At 57.3% G+C, this 16,735-nt stretch overlaps 1 protein-coding gene across 1 annotated transcript; it reads right to left on the minus strand.

The window, feature by feature from the left end:
• Positions 1-1,311: 1,311 nt before the first annotated feature.
• LOC142363932 (LON peptidase N-terminal domain and RING finger protein 1-like) lies at positions 1,312-16,452 on the minus strand. The gene is made up of 12 exons (XM_075441418.1): positions 15,992-16,452; positions 12,263-12,381; positions 11,479-11,601; positions 10,777-10,908; positions 9,915-10,050; positions 9,065-9,158; positions 7,292-7,406; positions 6,537-6,658; positions 5,970-6,128; positions 4,892-5,054; positions 4,656-4,802; positions 1,312-3,546 (listed from the first exon to the last, which is right to left on the minus strand). Exons 1-12 carry the CDS (start codon positions 16,380-16,382, stop codon positions 3,349-3,351), a joined length of 1,899 nt encoding a protein of 632 aa, XP_075297533.1. The 5' UTR covers positions 16,383-16,452; the 3' UTR covers positions 1,312-3,348.
• Between the last annotated feature and the right edge of the window lie 283 nt (positions 16,453-16,735).

The following is a 16,735-nucleotide window of genomic DNA, read 5'->3' on the forward strand; positions in this document are numbered from 1 at the left end:
GGGGTCATGGGACACTGTTCTGTCCCAGCTGGGTGCTGGGATAAAAAGTTGACTCATCTCCTATCTCTGAGCTAAGGCCATGATGAGCAGGGTGGCTGGAAGGGGATGGGGAGGAGGACACTCTTCAGCTGCCCCAGTCACCTGCTCCAGTCCCAAGAGGGCAAACAAGACCTTGCTGACCAGACTGGAAAAAGGATCTCCCAGGACAGACTCTGTGCACCTGGGAAAGAGGAGGTGGCCTCAAGTGACGCACCGCACTAGTCCCCAGCTTCACTTCTGTGCTGATGGAGAGCTCAGGGCAGCCCAACCCTACTCGCTGTGTGGGTCCAGGGCTGAGAGCGGGGCCACTTTTGGGTCTGGGAGTGAGGAAAGCATGGCCAAGGCTCTGGCAGCGGCTGATGCTGCACATCCCGTCCGCTGTGCCTTCCTCCTCGCCCGCGCTCAGCCTCTTCCTGACATCTAGTGGGAGCCGGGCAGCACGGCAAAGGGATCGGTGCCAGCTCTGGACTCCCGGACACGCCGACGCGCGCTAGCCGCCCGGCTGGACACGGTGCCTGGGCTGCCCGAGCCACCGAAGGGGCTGGCATCGGCCGCAGCACGCGGCTGGGCTTCACCAGGACACGGCTGTTTCTGTAGGGCTTTGATGGGGGGAAATTCAAGGTGTAATTTTTCATGGAGCCAGTTATTAATGGCCTGGCAGAGACCCTGGGGCGTGAGGCCTTTTCAGCGTTATCCACCACTTCAGACCACTTGAGCCCTCTCCCTCTTGCCTACAATTGCTTCAGATTCCCAGACATGGTGCAAAGCAGAGCGGGGCAGAGGAAGTCCCCACCACCACCCTTGCCCTCAGTTTTGGACGACACATTTGCGATGTTGAGGGAGATGATGAGGTGGGAGACAGGCGAAAGCTGTCCCAGCAGGACATCCCCATGCTCTGCCCACAGCTGCAAGGGCAGAACAGGACAGTCACTCTCCACAGCATTTGAGGGACGGACACCCTCCAGGGTCAGCCCACGCTGGTCAGCATCTCTACCAGACTGGTCTCCCAGTTCCCATGCTTCCCCAGAGCCTTTAGCTGCAATGACGGGCAGGAGCTCGTACCCTCTGCCTCGTTTCACATGCTCACTTTCTGCGAGCAAAACCACCTTTTTTTTTTTTTCCCTTGTTGTCATCTACCTTTGCTTGACTGTTCTAACTTGCTGTGTGAAGGTCAGGGTGTCACCTCTCGCTGCGTCCCCAAACCTCCCTGATGATGCCCAAGCACTTCCATCAATGAGCAGCTAAAAGTTAAAACACCAGCAACAAAACAACAACAAAATAAAAGGTCTTTATTTCAATGACCAGGAAGAAAAATTAATTCGAAGAGCAAAGGTACGAACACAAATCCCAAAGGCACTCCAAGCAAACCGGAGCGATTTGCACGAGTCCCTTCCCAACGCAGCCAGGCAGATGCGGCTCTGGGCCCTGGCTCTCCCCCAGCGTGGACACGGTGCAGACCCACACTCCTCCCCTGCATCCCCCCATGCCATCCCCTTCCCGGAGGGACCCACAGCAGCCCGGGGAGCTCGCACACCTGGGGAATGGCCAACTCAGGGGCTGGGTGAGGGGCTCGGGGGTCACTGGGTGAGCTCCCATTGACGCTGTGGAAGAGAAAGGCACTTCCCAAACTTCAGTGGCATCCTGCTACCTGCACGCACCTATCCCAGGACTGCGAGGCATCCCTCCATCACCCACCCAGATCCAACATCCAGAGGACGTGGTCCCTTGGGGGGGTCATGGTGCCCCAGAGACAGTGGCAAAGCGAGGGAGGACATGGCTCAGAGGTAGAGGAGCAAACCCAGCTTTGAGATGTCCTCAGCCGCCCTGCGGCCATGATGGTCCCTGGGGAGCAAGCCCTCAGCTCACACTGGCTGTCGCTCCAGGGAGGCACTTTGCTGGAGAGGAGGGACCAAAACCTCTCACTCACAGAATCACAGAATGTTCGGAGTTGGAAGGGACCTCTGTGGGTCATCTAGTCCAATGCCCCTGCCGAGGACGGGGGAAAAGCAGTGGCCCTGGGCAAGGAACTCTCCAAAGCTGTGTCCAGAGCCTCCTGTCCCGGGCTCAGCCAGCAACATTTGCAGTAAGGAGCACTGTAGCCCCAAGCTGGTTTTCTCTCCCCCACACACACCCAACAGCCCACTGAGCCCCCAGATGGGGTCCGGAGCCTTGGGGAAATGCAGGTATAAAATTCTGGAAGTAATGTTAATCCAGCAACTCACTAAGCGGGTATCACTCCTAAAATTCAACCCAAAGCTACTTAAACTATGGATGATCCCAAACCTTCAGGATTTCCATGGCAGAAAGCCTGGGCTGTCCAGGGGGATACTCTTTTCCCTGTGTTTAGAGACAAGGAGCAGCCAGGCACTTGCAGACAGGCACTTGCTCCCCTGACATGGGGCTCACAGCCTTGGTCATCGGTCATGCCCCCTCCCCACCTCTCCAAAGGTTCAACTCCCTTGGATATCACTCTATGCTCTTTTGGGGGATCCTGCACTGTTCTGGGTCCCAGACGCACAGCTCAGATCCCAATTTTCTCCTGAGGAGGCAGAAAGTTCACAAGAAACACTGAACATGAGAAAACTGCACTGTTCAAGGAGCAGGACGTCTCACAAAGCCACTTCCAGGCCATCAGCTCCTTCCAGCTGGAGCATGGCTCCAGGCCCGGGAAGTGGCCAGCGAGGTTGGCACAGCAAACATAGCAGAGCAGTGGGAAGGGGACATCCTGACTCGGGCATGTTCAGAGAGCAGCATCTCCTCACTGTGTGGCCATGGAGGTGGTTATGAGCAGCACTGTTGGTTTTGCATCGTTTAATCTAACCAGTCTTCTTGTTTGAATAGGAATGAAGTCAAACTCGTAAGTGGAGGCAGAGCTGTCAGCTCCTGAGGCTGGGGGAAGCCGTCAGGACCTCTCTGCTTCCTGGTGCCACCTCTCCCAAGCCTCTAAACCTGCTGCACAGAGCAGGACCATCTACCAAAAACCCTACCTTGTCCTTCAAAGAGGAAGAGGCAATCCTGCCACTCGGTCCTCTGCCCTAAGGAGAGTTCTCCTTGGCATCAAAGCACCTCAGCAAGTGACTTCGGTTCCCGAGATGCAACCCAGCTTTCCACCCCAGTTTCCCCACCGATGGCACGGCATCGAGCAGCTCCTGGAGGCAGCATGGACGGCGTAGTGTCACTGCGGTGCCCAGCTCATCGCTGAGGTCGCTTCCAGGTGGGCTTCAAACCACCCGCAAACCCCTGAAGCAACGCATAGAGAAACCCAAGGGGGTGGAGGTCTCCCCTGCAGCAGGGCGGGGGCCGGGGGGCTCAGACGCGGCCCCGGGGGCTGTGTTCGGGCAGGGGGTGCCCGGCGGGGGGCTGCTGCAGCAGGGCAGTGAGGATGTGCTGCAGCTGGGCGAGGCGGGCGCGCAGGGAGGTGGTGGAGAAGAGGTTCAGCTGGTAGGACGGGTCGAGGGGCAGGACGGAGATGAGCCACCAGCACCACGTCGGGCCATCTGCTGAAGCCTGGAGGGGAGAGAGGGAGAGACCCCCCCCACGTCAGGAACTGCAAGCTGGCCTTTGGGCACCATCGCTGCTGCTCTCGTCAGCATGGCAATGCCAGCTTTGGCTAAGGCATTCCTCCGAACAGCCCTGTTGTCTGTCCAGCCTCAAAACTGCTGGATAAACTAATTTAGTTTCCAGACAAGCATTCCCCAGGGTGTCTCCAGACACAGATGTACTGGGGAAAAAGTCTATACTAAAGAGACAAAGAAATATCTTGCGCGTCTCCTTGTTTAAGGCGTTGCTTTTTGTAAGCACCGGCCAAACCCTGCACGGTGGGGGTCTTTCGGGGCGTTTGCCTTATCGTCACTCCGAGAGGCGAGGTGCAGGCCAGGCAGGCACAACTCCTGGGCAGTGCTTTTGCAAGCCAGCGTTTTGAAAACCTGAGCCAAACTAAGAGGGAAAGGCTCGATTCAGCTGAAGGAGGATGAGCCGTTTCGTAATTCTGAGCACAGCGTTGATGCAGCTGGTGGCCAGGACAGCCTTAGCCTGGGACAGGCCAGCAAGAGCATATTCGTAATGATCCAGGAAGGAAACACTTTCTTAAAGAAGAGACAGAAAACTAAATTTGGAGATTTTTTTTTTTTTCTTCCCAGAATCTGATTCTGTCAGAGCAATTTAATGAGCAAATTGGATCCTGCCCTCTTAGCTCTTCTCCTCTGGCCAGCTATGGCTGTCTCAAAGGAACCTGGTGAGAAAGAAGGCTGCAGACTTGCTGAGCTCTGGGGTTTGGTTTTTTGCCCATTTGTTTTTTTCTTTTTCCCAGGTGTTTTCAAACCCAGACAGTTCACTTTCTCAGTTGCCATTTAGGAAAAGACTTCAGGAAAACTTTTAAAACTCAGTGCTTAGTTTCCAAGAACAGTTTAAAACCATACATGTTAAACAGTTCTAAGAAATAAGCTCTACCATCTCTCTGAGAGATGCCGTAACAGGAGTGAAAAACGGGGTTTGTTTTGCTCATCTTGGGGGGGAGCCGAGCAGCGAAGCAGGCTGGTCAGCGCAGGAACGGCGCTGCTTCAGAGGGTCTCTTGGTACCCCCTCTATTTAAAGCATCCCTTCCCTCAGGGTGTTACCTGGATGTCCTCTTCCTTCTCCGGCAGCGGTCCATGCTGCATGAAAATGTGCCTGGACACAAGGTCTCCGTGCTCGCAGAACCGCTGAGCCAAGCGGTAGGTGCTTTCGTGCAGGCACTGCAGCTCCTGCAGCTCCTCTCCGGCCACCTGTGTGGAGGGAAGAGGAACGTGGAATGTATCCGTGGGGAGGCTCTGTCCCGCCGCAGCGGGGGCTTCTGCCCTGCCCTTGCCCTCACCTTCTTGTCCTCCAGGTACTCGATGTCGGCAGTGTTGTAGCCGTCCCTGTGTCCGCGGCTCAGCACCCGGAACCGCCTCCTGCCGATGGTGTCCACCAAGGACCTGCCGTCCGCAAGCAGCTCGATCTGCCGAATCTCCAGCATGCAGCCGTAGTCTGCAAAACTGGAGGGAGCCAAGGGGAGAAAAGAGAGGCTGAGCTGGGACACTGGCGGTGGGAGAGCTGCTTCTCCTGAACGTACCACCTTCAAGGAGGGAAAGGCCCGGGAACAAGCTGGCTGGGAGGGGGAAAATTCAGAGATTCATTCTACTCTGTTGAGTTACCACTCGCTGCTAAGAGGGCCGGGAATACTGAGCACACAGTCCACACTCCTTTGGATTTGCCTTATATCAAAATGACTTAGGTCCTCACACTGCCCTGATGTCCAGTGGTCCTAAAGACAACATCTGTTGCAGAGACACCCTCTCAAAGCCCAGAAAATGTTATTTATCTCACTTCACTTCAACAAGAATGGAGCACAGGGAGGATATGTCATGTAAACACAGGCTTTTAACAGAGTGCTTGGGTTACGAGCCTGGAGACTGAGCCCATCCGAGATCTGGAGGTGCCACCAGGAACATAAGGATGGCGACGCTGCACCAGACAAAAGCCCGTTTAGCTCAGTGTCCTCTTGTAGCTTATCAAGGACAGAGTATGAGAAATACAGCAATTTTCAAGTGCTCACTAAGAGGAGCTAGAGAACACGGCCAGGGAGCCATGCAGCTCAGAGACGTCCTGAGCCAGAAGCTGTTCCCAGACCATCGTTACTTAACAGCCACTGCTGGCTCTGCCCAGCTCCAGTCCTGGCCACATTCCTTGCCTGGCCGCTGTGATGCCGGGAAGCAGCGATATCCCATTTCACTCTGCTGTGTGGGGAACGCACCACCTCCCTGCTGATTTTATCTGCGGGGTGCAGTGGGATAGGAAATTGCACCTTGTTGCTCCTCTCCAAACTACTCAGGATTTTAGACATTTGGGGCTGGGGCAGAGAGAGGCGAATCAGCCGGGGCAGAGGGAAGCCGCCTTGCCCAGGAGCTCACCTTTTCCCATGCTCATATATACACATGCCGAACCTCCTCGTGCCGGTCTCTTGGCACCGCCGGATCATGAGGCGGTAGCGCGGCTCGAAGACGTGCAGAGGGCAGGCGATGCCTGGGAAGGACATCGTGCATACGAAGATGGGGATGTTCTTGGTCAGGCTGAGGGACAGGAGAAGAGACCGCCATGAAACCTCCCAGAGCAAATCCCACCTCAAGGGCTGTGCATCTGCTGCTCCCCTGAACCAGATGTGTCCTTTACCACAAGAAGGGATGGTCTGCCACAGAGCAACGCCAAAGCTTCTACTTGGCTAACCAAAAGCCCAAGGACAGACTCTGCCCACGAAACAGCTCCTTGCAGAGATGTTCCCTGATGCCCAGGTGCCCCACGGGCCATGTCTGCACTCACCTGGCACTGCTGTGACAAGGTCCTGGAAGTAGGACAGACATCACTTGAGCAGAACCAAGCCAGAGCAATGGTATGTGGCATGGACAGCCCCCTCGGAGCCCCTCCAAGCCCCCATGCACACACACACATGCACACGCACGCTGGAGCAGGTCCCTGCTTACTTGGAGAGCTCTGCCATCTCAGCCCGGTGCAGCTCCCGGCGCTCAGCCAGCTGTGCGGGGAAGGTGGCCAGCATGATGTCCTGCAGCAGCACAGTGGGGCTGTAGCTTCCAGCCTTCAGGTACTGAAAGAAATTAGACCCAGAAATAGGCTGGAGAAGAGCCCTGAGGTCCTGCTGGGCTCTGAATCATGTTCACTTTTATTGAAGCTGAGGGTAATTTTAGAGCAGAGAAAGTCAGGCACAAGACCTATCAGGGGATGTCGAGCCATCTAGCAGGATGGGATGTGAGCTCCACTGAGACCTCCAGACACGGCTCAGACCCAGGATCCGTCCAACGCAGCGTCCTGTCTCTGACAGTGATGCAGTCCTTGTATGACAACCTAATTTCCCTGACGGTCTCATCCAAATCCCCTTTCATTAAAGATTAAATCAAATCTCCAGGCTAGCAGGTTTTTCCATCCATTTCCATTTTTAAAAGCAATTAGCATTCGCTTCTTTCTTCCTCTCTCTCTCTACGTCTCAGTCCTGTTTACAGTCTCACTAAATCACTGTGGCATCTTGTGGAAATTAATCTCTTGGTCTTAATTATCAGCTGTCTGGTCATTCCCATGTGAGTGGAGCTCACACTGCCGTGCCAGGGAGCTGCTAATGTAAGAGCATCACACCTTCCCACCCCAGCCCTGGGCACACTGCTGGCAGCCAGAGCCGGTCCCCAGCTCTCCCTCGGGCTCCATCCCATGGGACACATGCCCTCACCTCTCTCAGGCTCTGTTTGCAGAGGGGGCAGTTGGGCCGGTGGTCCAGGCAGCGTTCGAGGCACTCCTTGCAGAAGGTGTGCCCGCACGGCGTCGTCACTGGCTCAAAGAACATCCTGCAAAGGGACCAAAGTCAACAAACCGCAGAGAGCAACATAGGAGCAGGAGCACAGGAAAGCCCAGCAGAGAGAGGCTTTACAGAGCCTCTGTTCACGGGGCTGGGTGCCCTCAAAGCTGCCACTCCCCAGGCCTGGCTCAGCAGCCCGCTTTGGAAACCCTGGCTGGTCTCAGCCCCGTGGTGCAGGGGTCCCACAAAGCGCTCAGGGACTTGCAGAGGCCCGGGCTGGTGCTGCAAGGGTTGAGCAGGTCAGACTGGGCAAAGCCATGGGTGCAGCTTCTGGCTATCCCCAGCCTTTTACCTGCATCTTCCTTGAATCACCTTGCTGAAAGCAAGAGATTTTGCTTCCAGCAGGAACACGACATTTCCCATGTCCCCTCTTACCATTTGAAGGGCAATCTGCCGCCGTCACCAGCCTTCTGCACTGCAGACAGTGATGCTGCAGGGATGCAACGCCACAGAAAGCCATCATCTCACACTATGTTGTCCAAGCCCGGGCAGTCCATGGCTACGAAACTCACCTTCACTAAAGTCGCACTGGCTAAGCTTTGCTCATAACTCCCGTTAATTAAATGTAAAGGTTCCTAACTGGCCTATTCCTTTAATTATAAATCTGGGCTCAGGCTGTAGGACTTGCACAATGATGTAAGATGAGAAATGTCCCAGGCGTGAGCACTGCTGCCCGTCCCAGCGGGGTCCCCATGGACCTCATCAGTACACATAGGGCACCCCTTGGTCCTTGGTCCAGACACCCACAGCGGTGTGCAGCCCCAAAGGCAGCGATGGGAAAGTGCCACCTTCTCCCCTGCTCCAAGGACAGAGCCAGCAGCAAGCACTCGGGTTGCTCACAGGTAGCTCCAGCATCAGAAATGAAATGAAGGTCTCGGGAAAGCCCTGCTCAGCACTGAGCCCTGTCTCCTCCTGAACATTATGCTTCCCTGCTCTCAGGAGAGATGTAAATTCACCTAATTCAGATCAGATACAGCCTTGATCTCTCTCTCCCCTGTGTCATTCCCCTGAGCCATGCCCAGACCTGGAAAAAGCAGCCGTACAGGAGACCTTGACCATTTTGCATGTCTGGTGGTGCAACACCCAGCCCTCTGCCAGCAGCCGCTTGCAAAACTGCTCGAGGTCCTGGGACGTGCCAGGAAAAAACAGCCTGGTTTCAGCATGCCCTGTGGCAGCACCCAGCCCTTCCTTCGCCCTGAGTCCGCAGACGGACGCGGGCTCTACCCTGTCCCCTTTTCCATCTCCAGGCAAAGAGCTCGGAAATGCCCCCGTCTGGGTTTGCAATATCCCCACCATGGATGGTAATTCCCTGGGACAACACCTTCCTGTTCCAGCCCAGTTACAAAGGGCAACCACTGCTTTCAGTCTTTGACCCCAGTGAACATCCCCACCTCACCTCCGGTGTCCCTGGCGATACAGACCCAGCTACGCTGCGCCCTGACACAGGAAGATCTGAGCTCTTACAGCCTGGCAGGGCAGAGCATGCCTCTGTCTTCCCCCTTATCTCTTAGCTCTAGTGAAACCTGCACTTCAGCAGTACTGGGGACTGAGTTTGCTATTAAGATGTGAAGAAAGATCCACACCAGGAAAGAAAACCCAGCAGGTGCTAATTCTTCATTCTCAAAGCTCTCCAGTCGGAGAACTCACCGTATGCAGAGGGAGCACTCAAAGTCAGATACGCTCAGCAGCTCCCCGAGGCACGGCTGGGTATACTTTGCCACTGCTGTTTCTTCTTCATTATCTAGAGGCAAAAGAGAAGGAAAAAGACCCCCCATTTCAATACTGAAAATGAATCTTTGCTTTCTGACCTTGTTCTGAGGTGTAAGTAAACTGCTACATGAAGTGCTTTAAGTTAAAACCAAAACCGGTAGGAAATGTGGCATAAACTTCTCTGTTAACTCATCCATGTTCATCCATAGCTTTTACATCAGTGGGTCTCATGGTGCTTGGTAGAGGAAGGTGGTATCTCCATACCTCCTTCTGCAGGCAGGGAAGAAACTGAGGCACTGAGAGATGAACTGACCTAAGAACCTCTCAGATGGAGGTCTCTGGAGATCAGCCACAAAGCATCACCACTGCTTTATGCAAACCCACGTACATGGAAGCCATCTGGCTGGACGCTGATGGCAAGTTAATGACAATGGACGTGCTGCTTCCTCCAACATAGGACATGCTGTGTGCATCACAAGGGAATTCAAAGGAACCAAAGGAAGCCTCTCGCTGGTCCATACAGGCCACAAGTGATGTCTGGCTTTAGCAAGAACTTTTCACCAAGTGAGACTCAAAGGTTTGGTGTACATTCACCAGCTCAACACCAGAAGATCAGATCCTTCTCACATGCATGAGCAGCAGCAAACGTGCTGGGCCAGAGCTGCCCCATCGGGTGTCCCCGGGATGTCTGCACACAATGCCAGCACTAAGTTTTCAGTGCCAAAATGGATTTTAAAGACATACTTTGCATGAGACAAGGCTTTTTGGTAGCTTTGATGACACTCACCTACCAACTGCCGGTCCTGCCTCTCTGCCGAAGTCTCCGGTTCCTGCTGCCGCCCCAGCTGGGAAAGGGTGGCTGTCCCCTGGCCATGCTCAGACCCGGCGTCCCCTTGGCCATCCGCTGGCTCTCCCTCCTGATCCTAGACACAGCAAAGATGAAACTGAGCCCCAGAGCTCTTCTCCCTCTGAAAACACAGCCCCATCCGCCCCACCGCGCCCGATGGCACCGGGAGTTTTTCTGGTGTGTTGCTTCATCTTAACACCTTGCATCTGCGGGACAGCAGGAGAGCGTGGTCTTCACAGATTCCTTGCTCACCTCACGGTTAAAACATGGGTTTAGCCTGTTCAGATGTACCACCTGGTATTTGGGTGTATCGGAGCCCATTTTCTCTGATTTCCCCCTCTCTCCAAATTCATTTATAGAAGGCAAAGAGCAAAAGAAGACCTTTCCTTAATAGATGCTAATGGTTTGAACTGTTCTCAAATGTGGTTTTTGGATGAAAAAAAATTTTAAACTGACATTTTCTTTTTTTTTTTTTTTCTGAATGAAGTGTGATGTGGGTGTTTTAAACCGTCTAAAATCTTACCAGAAGTATTGCAGAACAACACTCAGAGAGGAATGGAGACAAAAGGAGCCTCCTCTGTTTTCCAGTCTCCACAGCAGCAGCTCCGATGGTGTCTTTGCTCTCTCACTCTCCACTACCTGCAGCTTCTCATTCCAGCACACAACCACGTGCACGTGCTATGGTCCCGCACAGCCTCCCCTTACCAAACCTCCATTCCCATCATTGCAAAACCCCAATTTGGGATGTCCCCAAGAGACATTAAGTCCCATTGCAGCCTCAGATGGTTGCAGGCTCTCTTACCTGAGCTTGTGGGGAGGAGGATGGGAGCGCAGGGCTCCCTCCATTGACCTGGGGACCAGTCGAGCCCCGGTGAGCATCACCCGAGCAGGCAGCAGCCACGCGTGGCTGAGGAGCGTCCTCTCGCATGAGGACCTGCAAGGAGAAAGCAGGGCTCAAGGTGTGCTGGGAGAAGGAAGCAGGGAGGTAGGTGGGCTTCCAGACTCCCTCCTTCCCCAAAGCAGCCTTCTGCTCCCACAGGGCACATCGGGGTTACTTGTTTCAGTGCTGGCTGAGCTCTGTCAAACAAATGCCTTAGCAGTGCGTAAGGAAGAAAGCAGCATGAGGCAGCGAACAAAATGGTGTATTTTAAGGGCTGGAACCCAGGTTCTCCACCACCCACAAAGAGCAGGAAGGGAGTGAGCTGTGGGGGGTACAAGGTCATTCCCCATCGTCCTGCCCTTTCCCTCCCAGAGGGCAAGAGTCCACTCATGGCACGGAGTCCCCATGGCTGGAGGCCCCACCAGTGACAGTGATTTTGGTACATGGGTGGGTGCTGGCTCAAAATCATCTGCAGGATGGCTGTTGGACCAGCACCCGACTTCGCTTGAACCCAATGCTGACCAGAGCAGCATGACCACGATGGGCGCAAGTCCTTCAGAGGACAAGGGCATCTCCCTGTGTGATGCTAGAGCATGGCACCCTGCCACGGTTTGGCCCACGCACCTTCTCCATCTCTCTCTGAGCAGGGTGGAAATGAGGACTGAGCGTCAGGCAGCGCTCCCACGCCAGCAGGGCTTCGGCTTTCTGTCCCATCTCCAGAAGGACCTTCCCTTTCCTGAAGAAGCCCTGCAGAGCAGAAAAACTTGCGGTGACTATGAGACAGGGACCAGCTGAGCACATGCCCTTTCAGCTCCCATGTGAGCCCTGAGGGAATCTCCCTGCAGCCTCCCGTCTGCTCCCATCCCAGGCCAAGGCACCCAGACACATCGTTGCTCCCAGGTTCAGACTTGCCTAGAAAAACCAGGTCCATCTGCAGCCAGGTACCCACAAAACAGGACTCTCCCAAAATGCAGCAGTTGCAAAACCCAAGCTAACAAACCCTACAGAGACCTAGAGAAGGAGTCAAGGGCTTCTGCCTCTGAAGCCGCGAAACTATTGCCAACGAGTGCTTCACAAATGAGCGAGCGAGCTCTCAGGGCTGACTTCTCCAAGGGCAGCTCAGCCTCCGGCCAAAACTTCCCCGAGCCCCCAGCTGCGATCCTGCGCACCAGCACAGCTACGTGCCCTCACGCCCGCACGCCAGCAAGGAGGGACGCGGTGCCGGACCTCTCCCGGTGGCGCAACGCAGTGCTTCCAGCCTGGATTTGCAGCTTCATGGGTGGGCAAGTGTATTTCTGAGCAGGATGGATCCAATGGCTAGAAGAATTCAGGGATGGGTGAAACTGCTCCCAGACAGTCAGATTTGGGTCCAAGCGCAGCCGGCCGACGGGGCCTCCCCTCCGCTCACCTCGTGCTCTCCAGGCTCAGCCCGGCACACGGCGTCCAAGTCCTCCAGCGCCTGCGCGTGCTGCCCCAGCGCCGCGAACGCCTCTGCCCGGCACAGCCGCAAGGAGCTGGCGTCTGGAGCTGGAAAGAGAAATGTGATCACTAGTCTGATGGGTCCATGGTGAGAAAGTAGGGTCGGATGAGGCCGGGGAGATGCCACCGTGGCGAGACAGCCCTTGTGCCGCTGCCTTGTGCTGAGCACAGCCAGCTCCTGCGCTCCTCTTCGGCGGGAGAGGAGTCGCTGGCCTCCCCAGTCTCAGCAAGGAAGTTATTTCCCCTAAATACCTGGTTTTAAACTATTTGAGGCTCTTCCCTTTGTTTTCTCCATCTCCACCAAATGCCCTCAGCCAAGGGGCCCCACCACTGCCCTGGGGCTCAGCCACACTGGGATCTGGGCTCTCTTCCATCTTTTTGGGGTGCAGCAAGAAGGCTTTACCATACACCTGCTCCCCGCAAGGGCTGTTGCCATGGGAGGCTCTGCGATGTGATTCACCCAGCAGAGCCACAATAACATGTTACCAAACAAGCCTGCAGCTATGGAGACCAGAATTCCCAAAACACCAGGGAGTCTCCCGGACCAAACTAGCTGCCACCGCTTTCCTGGGGCAGAAGGAAAACCAGGGGGGTTGCAAGGATCTGCCCCCACCACATAACTCAGGGGTTCCAAGTATGAGAAAAGGCTGAGATTTTCCAAAACAGAGGAAGGGAACTGAGCATCCAGTTTGTCGTCAGTGAGATGTGACTGATGGGATCTCAGTGGCGGGGGGGCACAGCTCCCACAGGCGCTGCCAGCTGTGACACCCACACTGTCACGGTGCTGGGCACCCCACACACTCCTGCCTGCTCCTAAATAACAGGCAGTGAGACCGTCTTCTCTCCTGCCTCAGGGAAACCCCATAAAGACCTTCCTCTCTACCAGCACTGCCAGCAGGGGAACTGGGGTGGGGGATGTCAGGGAGCACAAGCGAGCCGCACTCAGAAAGTCCACACAGTGCAGCTCGTGGAGTAACCAGGTGTCGTTACATTTGTGGGTTTGAACTGCAGAGGATTCCCAGACCCACCCCGTTATATCACAGCTTGCTGTGGAGGTGACCTACATCCATCGCACGGCCGGCTTTCCAGCAAAGGCAACGGGTCCACGCACCCAGCCCCACATCTCACCCCCGGTGCTGACCATCACCAGCACGATGCTGGCTCTGAGCCCAAACCTGCGTCACAAATTAGGCACAACTTGCAGGCACTGATGCTGCGTTGGCTGTGGGAAAGGGGGGCTGGCAGCACCAGCTTGCTGAAGGGCCAGTAGCTCTTACTGGGGCGAGCCAGCTCCAGGGGGCTGCCCAGCAGCCGACCAGGGGTCATCAGGAGACATCGCTGCTGATGAAGTCTCCTGCACTCCCAACCCCAGCAGCCTTTCCTCCCGCCCTGGTAGAAACACGGTACTGATGCAGCTCTGCCAGCGAACTGCAGGTCTGGACCAGCAGCCCCGTGACCGCACGGTGCGGGAAGGCAGCGTCTGCCTGCACCCCTGCCTGCCTCCGCCGTCACCATGCCCAGGCACCCACCATGTCCTGTCACGGAGGAGGAAGCTCCGCCATGGCTATCACCTCCTTTTGTCCCTATGCCCAGTGCAGAGCACGGGGAGACCTTGCTCTCTGCCTGGGGATCAAGGTCCCACTGCAACCCGGAGAGCAGCAGAGCAACACCTGATCCCTCAGAGCTTATTTGCATTTATAACGTTAGCCAGGACTTTAGGGCTCCAGTCAGGAAGCGTGGGAACTTGCTGCGTGGCACCCACCCCGCAAGCACGCATCCAGGGACGAAATACTGCGGCCCCTAACGACAGGCAGGGATGGACACATGGGTACAAAGTCTACAGGCTGATTTTCCACGTGGGCAAACGCATTCAAACATTTGCACAGCCCAGCAATAAAGTGACTGATTTGGCGAAAACGAGACGTGCACTACGGGGCTATGAATCCTGCATTTCTCTTCTGCCGCAGCTATTTTTGATCTATGATATCATCAGGCATCAGGGACGTAAGCCAGCTGGCGGCCCCGGCAGCTGATGAGTGACTGATAGCGCTCCCCAGCCTCCTGGCTCCAGGCACGCTGGGAGGCCTCCTGTGTTACGCGCTACAGCGCATTTTTTTTTGTTCACTTCTTAGAAAAACAAAAGATAAAAAGTTGACAATTTATTTTCTGGCAGGCAAAGAGAGCTGCTCTGCGGGCTGGGCTCAGCGGAGCACTGCAAACCAGCCCATCGTGCGACGCTGAACCGCAAAAAAACCCATTCTTGGGGGTTAAACATTTATCAGTGGTTACGTCTGAAAGCAAAGGGGAGCCCGTAGGAAGCTGTGCAGCCTGAAAGCGGTCTGCAGGCTGCAGGAGTTGGAGAACGCGTCCCGAAAGCACCACCCACGCGGCTGAGCCCCAGCAGCACCAGCAAGTGCAGGTTTATGGGAGTGCTGGCTGTGATTGCGGTTTCCTCGTTTCCCTAAGCTGGACTTCTCCTGTCCTTCGGGGAATGGAGCGTGCAGGGAAGACAGAGGACAGAGCTTCCAACGTTTCCACTTTACACTCACAGACCCCTTTTATAAAGAGATATATAATCGTACATCCCCAATCAGACAATAAGGAAAACAGTACTAGAGAGCCGTGCACGTGCGTCCGGGTTGAAGGACGGGCGCGCAGGCTGCGAGACAGACACCTCAGGAGGTTGCATAAAGGGACCTGCTTTCTGCTGCCAACACCAGGCTCAGCCAGCCCGCTCAGCCCGTCGGTTCCAGGCGTGCCCTGGACCTCCGGCACTCGTCTCACAGCGGGTGATGAATTAGTGTCTGCGCTGCGGCAGGAGAGCCGACTGCTGTCATAGAAACGCCGGTGGAGCAAGGACCTCCTGCCTCCGCTGCCCCAGCCCCCTGCTCCAGACGCGTTGTGTAACCCCTTTTATTTCAGCGTTACTCTCCAAGAAATCCACTTACAGCCACACATTAAAGCAGATCAACACCCCAACCCCCGGGCCCAACCCCTCGCCAGAGACGGCTGCGGAAGGGGACCAGGGTGGGGGGACACGCACGACACCCTGCCCTGTGCCGTGGGGCTGGCACAGGAGCTCGGCCAAGGCCGTGTCATCGCCAGGCTCTGGGGGCGAGGACGCGGCCATCCCGGACTGGAAAAGTCCCAAACACTTTACGTAATGGCCACCCCCCTGGGCAAAGCTCTTCCTCTGACCCTGAAATATTGCCGGGCGGGCAAGATGCAAGAAGCCGCTGGCGGCTCTTTCCTCCCCGCCAGCAGCAGGTGGGCGACGGGGCGCAGGCCGTGTGCCCTCGCCGTGCCCGCAGCCCTGCCAGCCGGGATGAGCAGCGGGGCTTGCCCGGCCACCCGCTCCCTCCCATGGTCCCGGGACACCTGCGGGCGTGGGAGAAACGCCCAGCAGCGACATTCCCCCTCCCCACCCCCACCAGCTCTGCCTTCCCAACACCCGCAGCTGCCCAGGCGTCCCAGCGCGGGGCTGCCCAGGCTCGGAGGGCACTGCGGTGCTGGGACCAAGTGACCCACGCTGGTACCCGGCTGCTCCGACAGCGCAGCCCGCGCAGCCCCGTCCCGGCTCTGGGGCTGGCCCCCCGCACCCACCGCCCTCACCCCCAAACCAACCCCCCGCCAGCCCCCCGGGCCCGGGGGTGCTCACCCAGCTCGACGCCTTTCCGCGCCATCCTCAGCGCTTCCCGCGCGTCCCCGCGGGTGACACGGTCCCGGAGCTGTGCCACCAGCCAGGCCAGCCGGCTCGCCGGCTCCAGGCATTTCTCCAGGAGGCCGCAGAGCACCACGCTGCACCTCGCCGCGCCGACCCCCAGCAGCTCCAGCCTCTCCCGGCACAGCGGGCAGCGGGACGGCAGGGCCCCCCCCAGGCACGGCTTGCAGAAGGAGTGACCGCACGACACGGTCACCGGCTCCCGGAGGAGGAGGAGGCAGGAGGGGCAGCGCAGCACGTCCAAGCCCCCGCTCCCGGGGCCGAGGGGCTGCCGGCCGGGGCTCCCCCCGCGGGGTGGGGAGGACGGGCTGGGGGGGCCGCGGCTCATCGCGGCCGGCGAGGGGGAGCTGCCGCCTGCCCGCACGCCGCCGGGTCCCGGCCCCGCTCCGCCCCGCTCAGCCCATCCTCCCCGCGGCCCCGGCCCGGCCCGGCCCGCCGGGGCACGACCCCCCCCGGGCCGCGCCGGCGGGAGGCGCCGGTGGCCGAGCTGCCGGGCCGCCATTGGCTGCCGCCGCCGCGCCGCCCCGCCCCCCGCCGGCCGCGTTGCGTAACGGAGCCGCCGGTACCGGAGGGGAGGGGGGGGATATCGGTACGGGATGCCGGTCCCCGGAGCGGGGCTCGGGGGGGGGCTCCGGAGCAGCCGGGGAGGAGCCGTGCGGGGGGCGCGGGGTCCCCGGGAGG

Source organism: Opisthocomus hoazin, chromosome 22 (assembly GCF_030867145.1).
Source record: "Opisthocomus hoazin isolate bOpiHoa1 chromosome 22, bOpiHoa1.hap1, whole genome shotgun sequence".
Lineage (NCBI taxonomy): Eukaryota > Metazoa > Chordata > Aves > Opisthocomiformes > Opisthocomidae > Opisthocomus > Opisthocomus hoazin.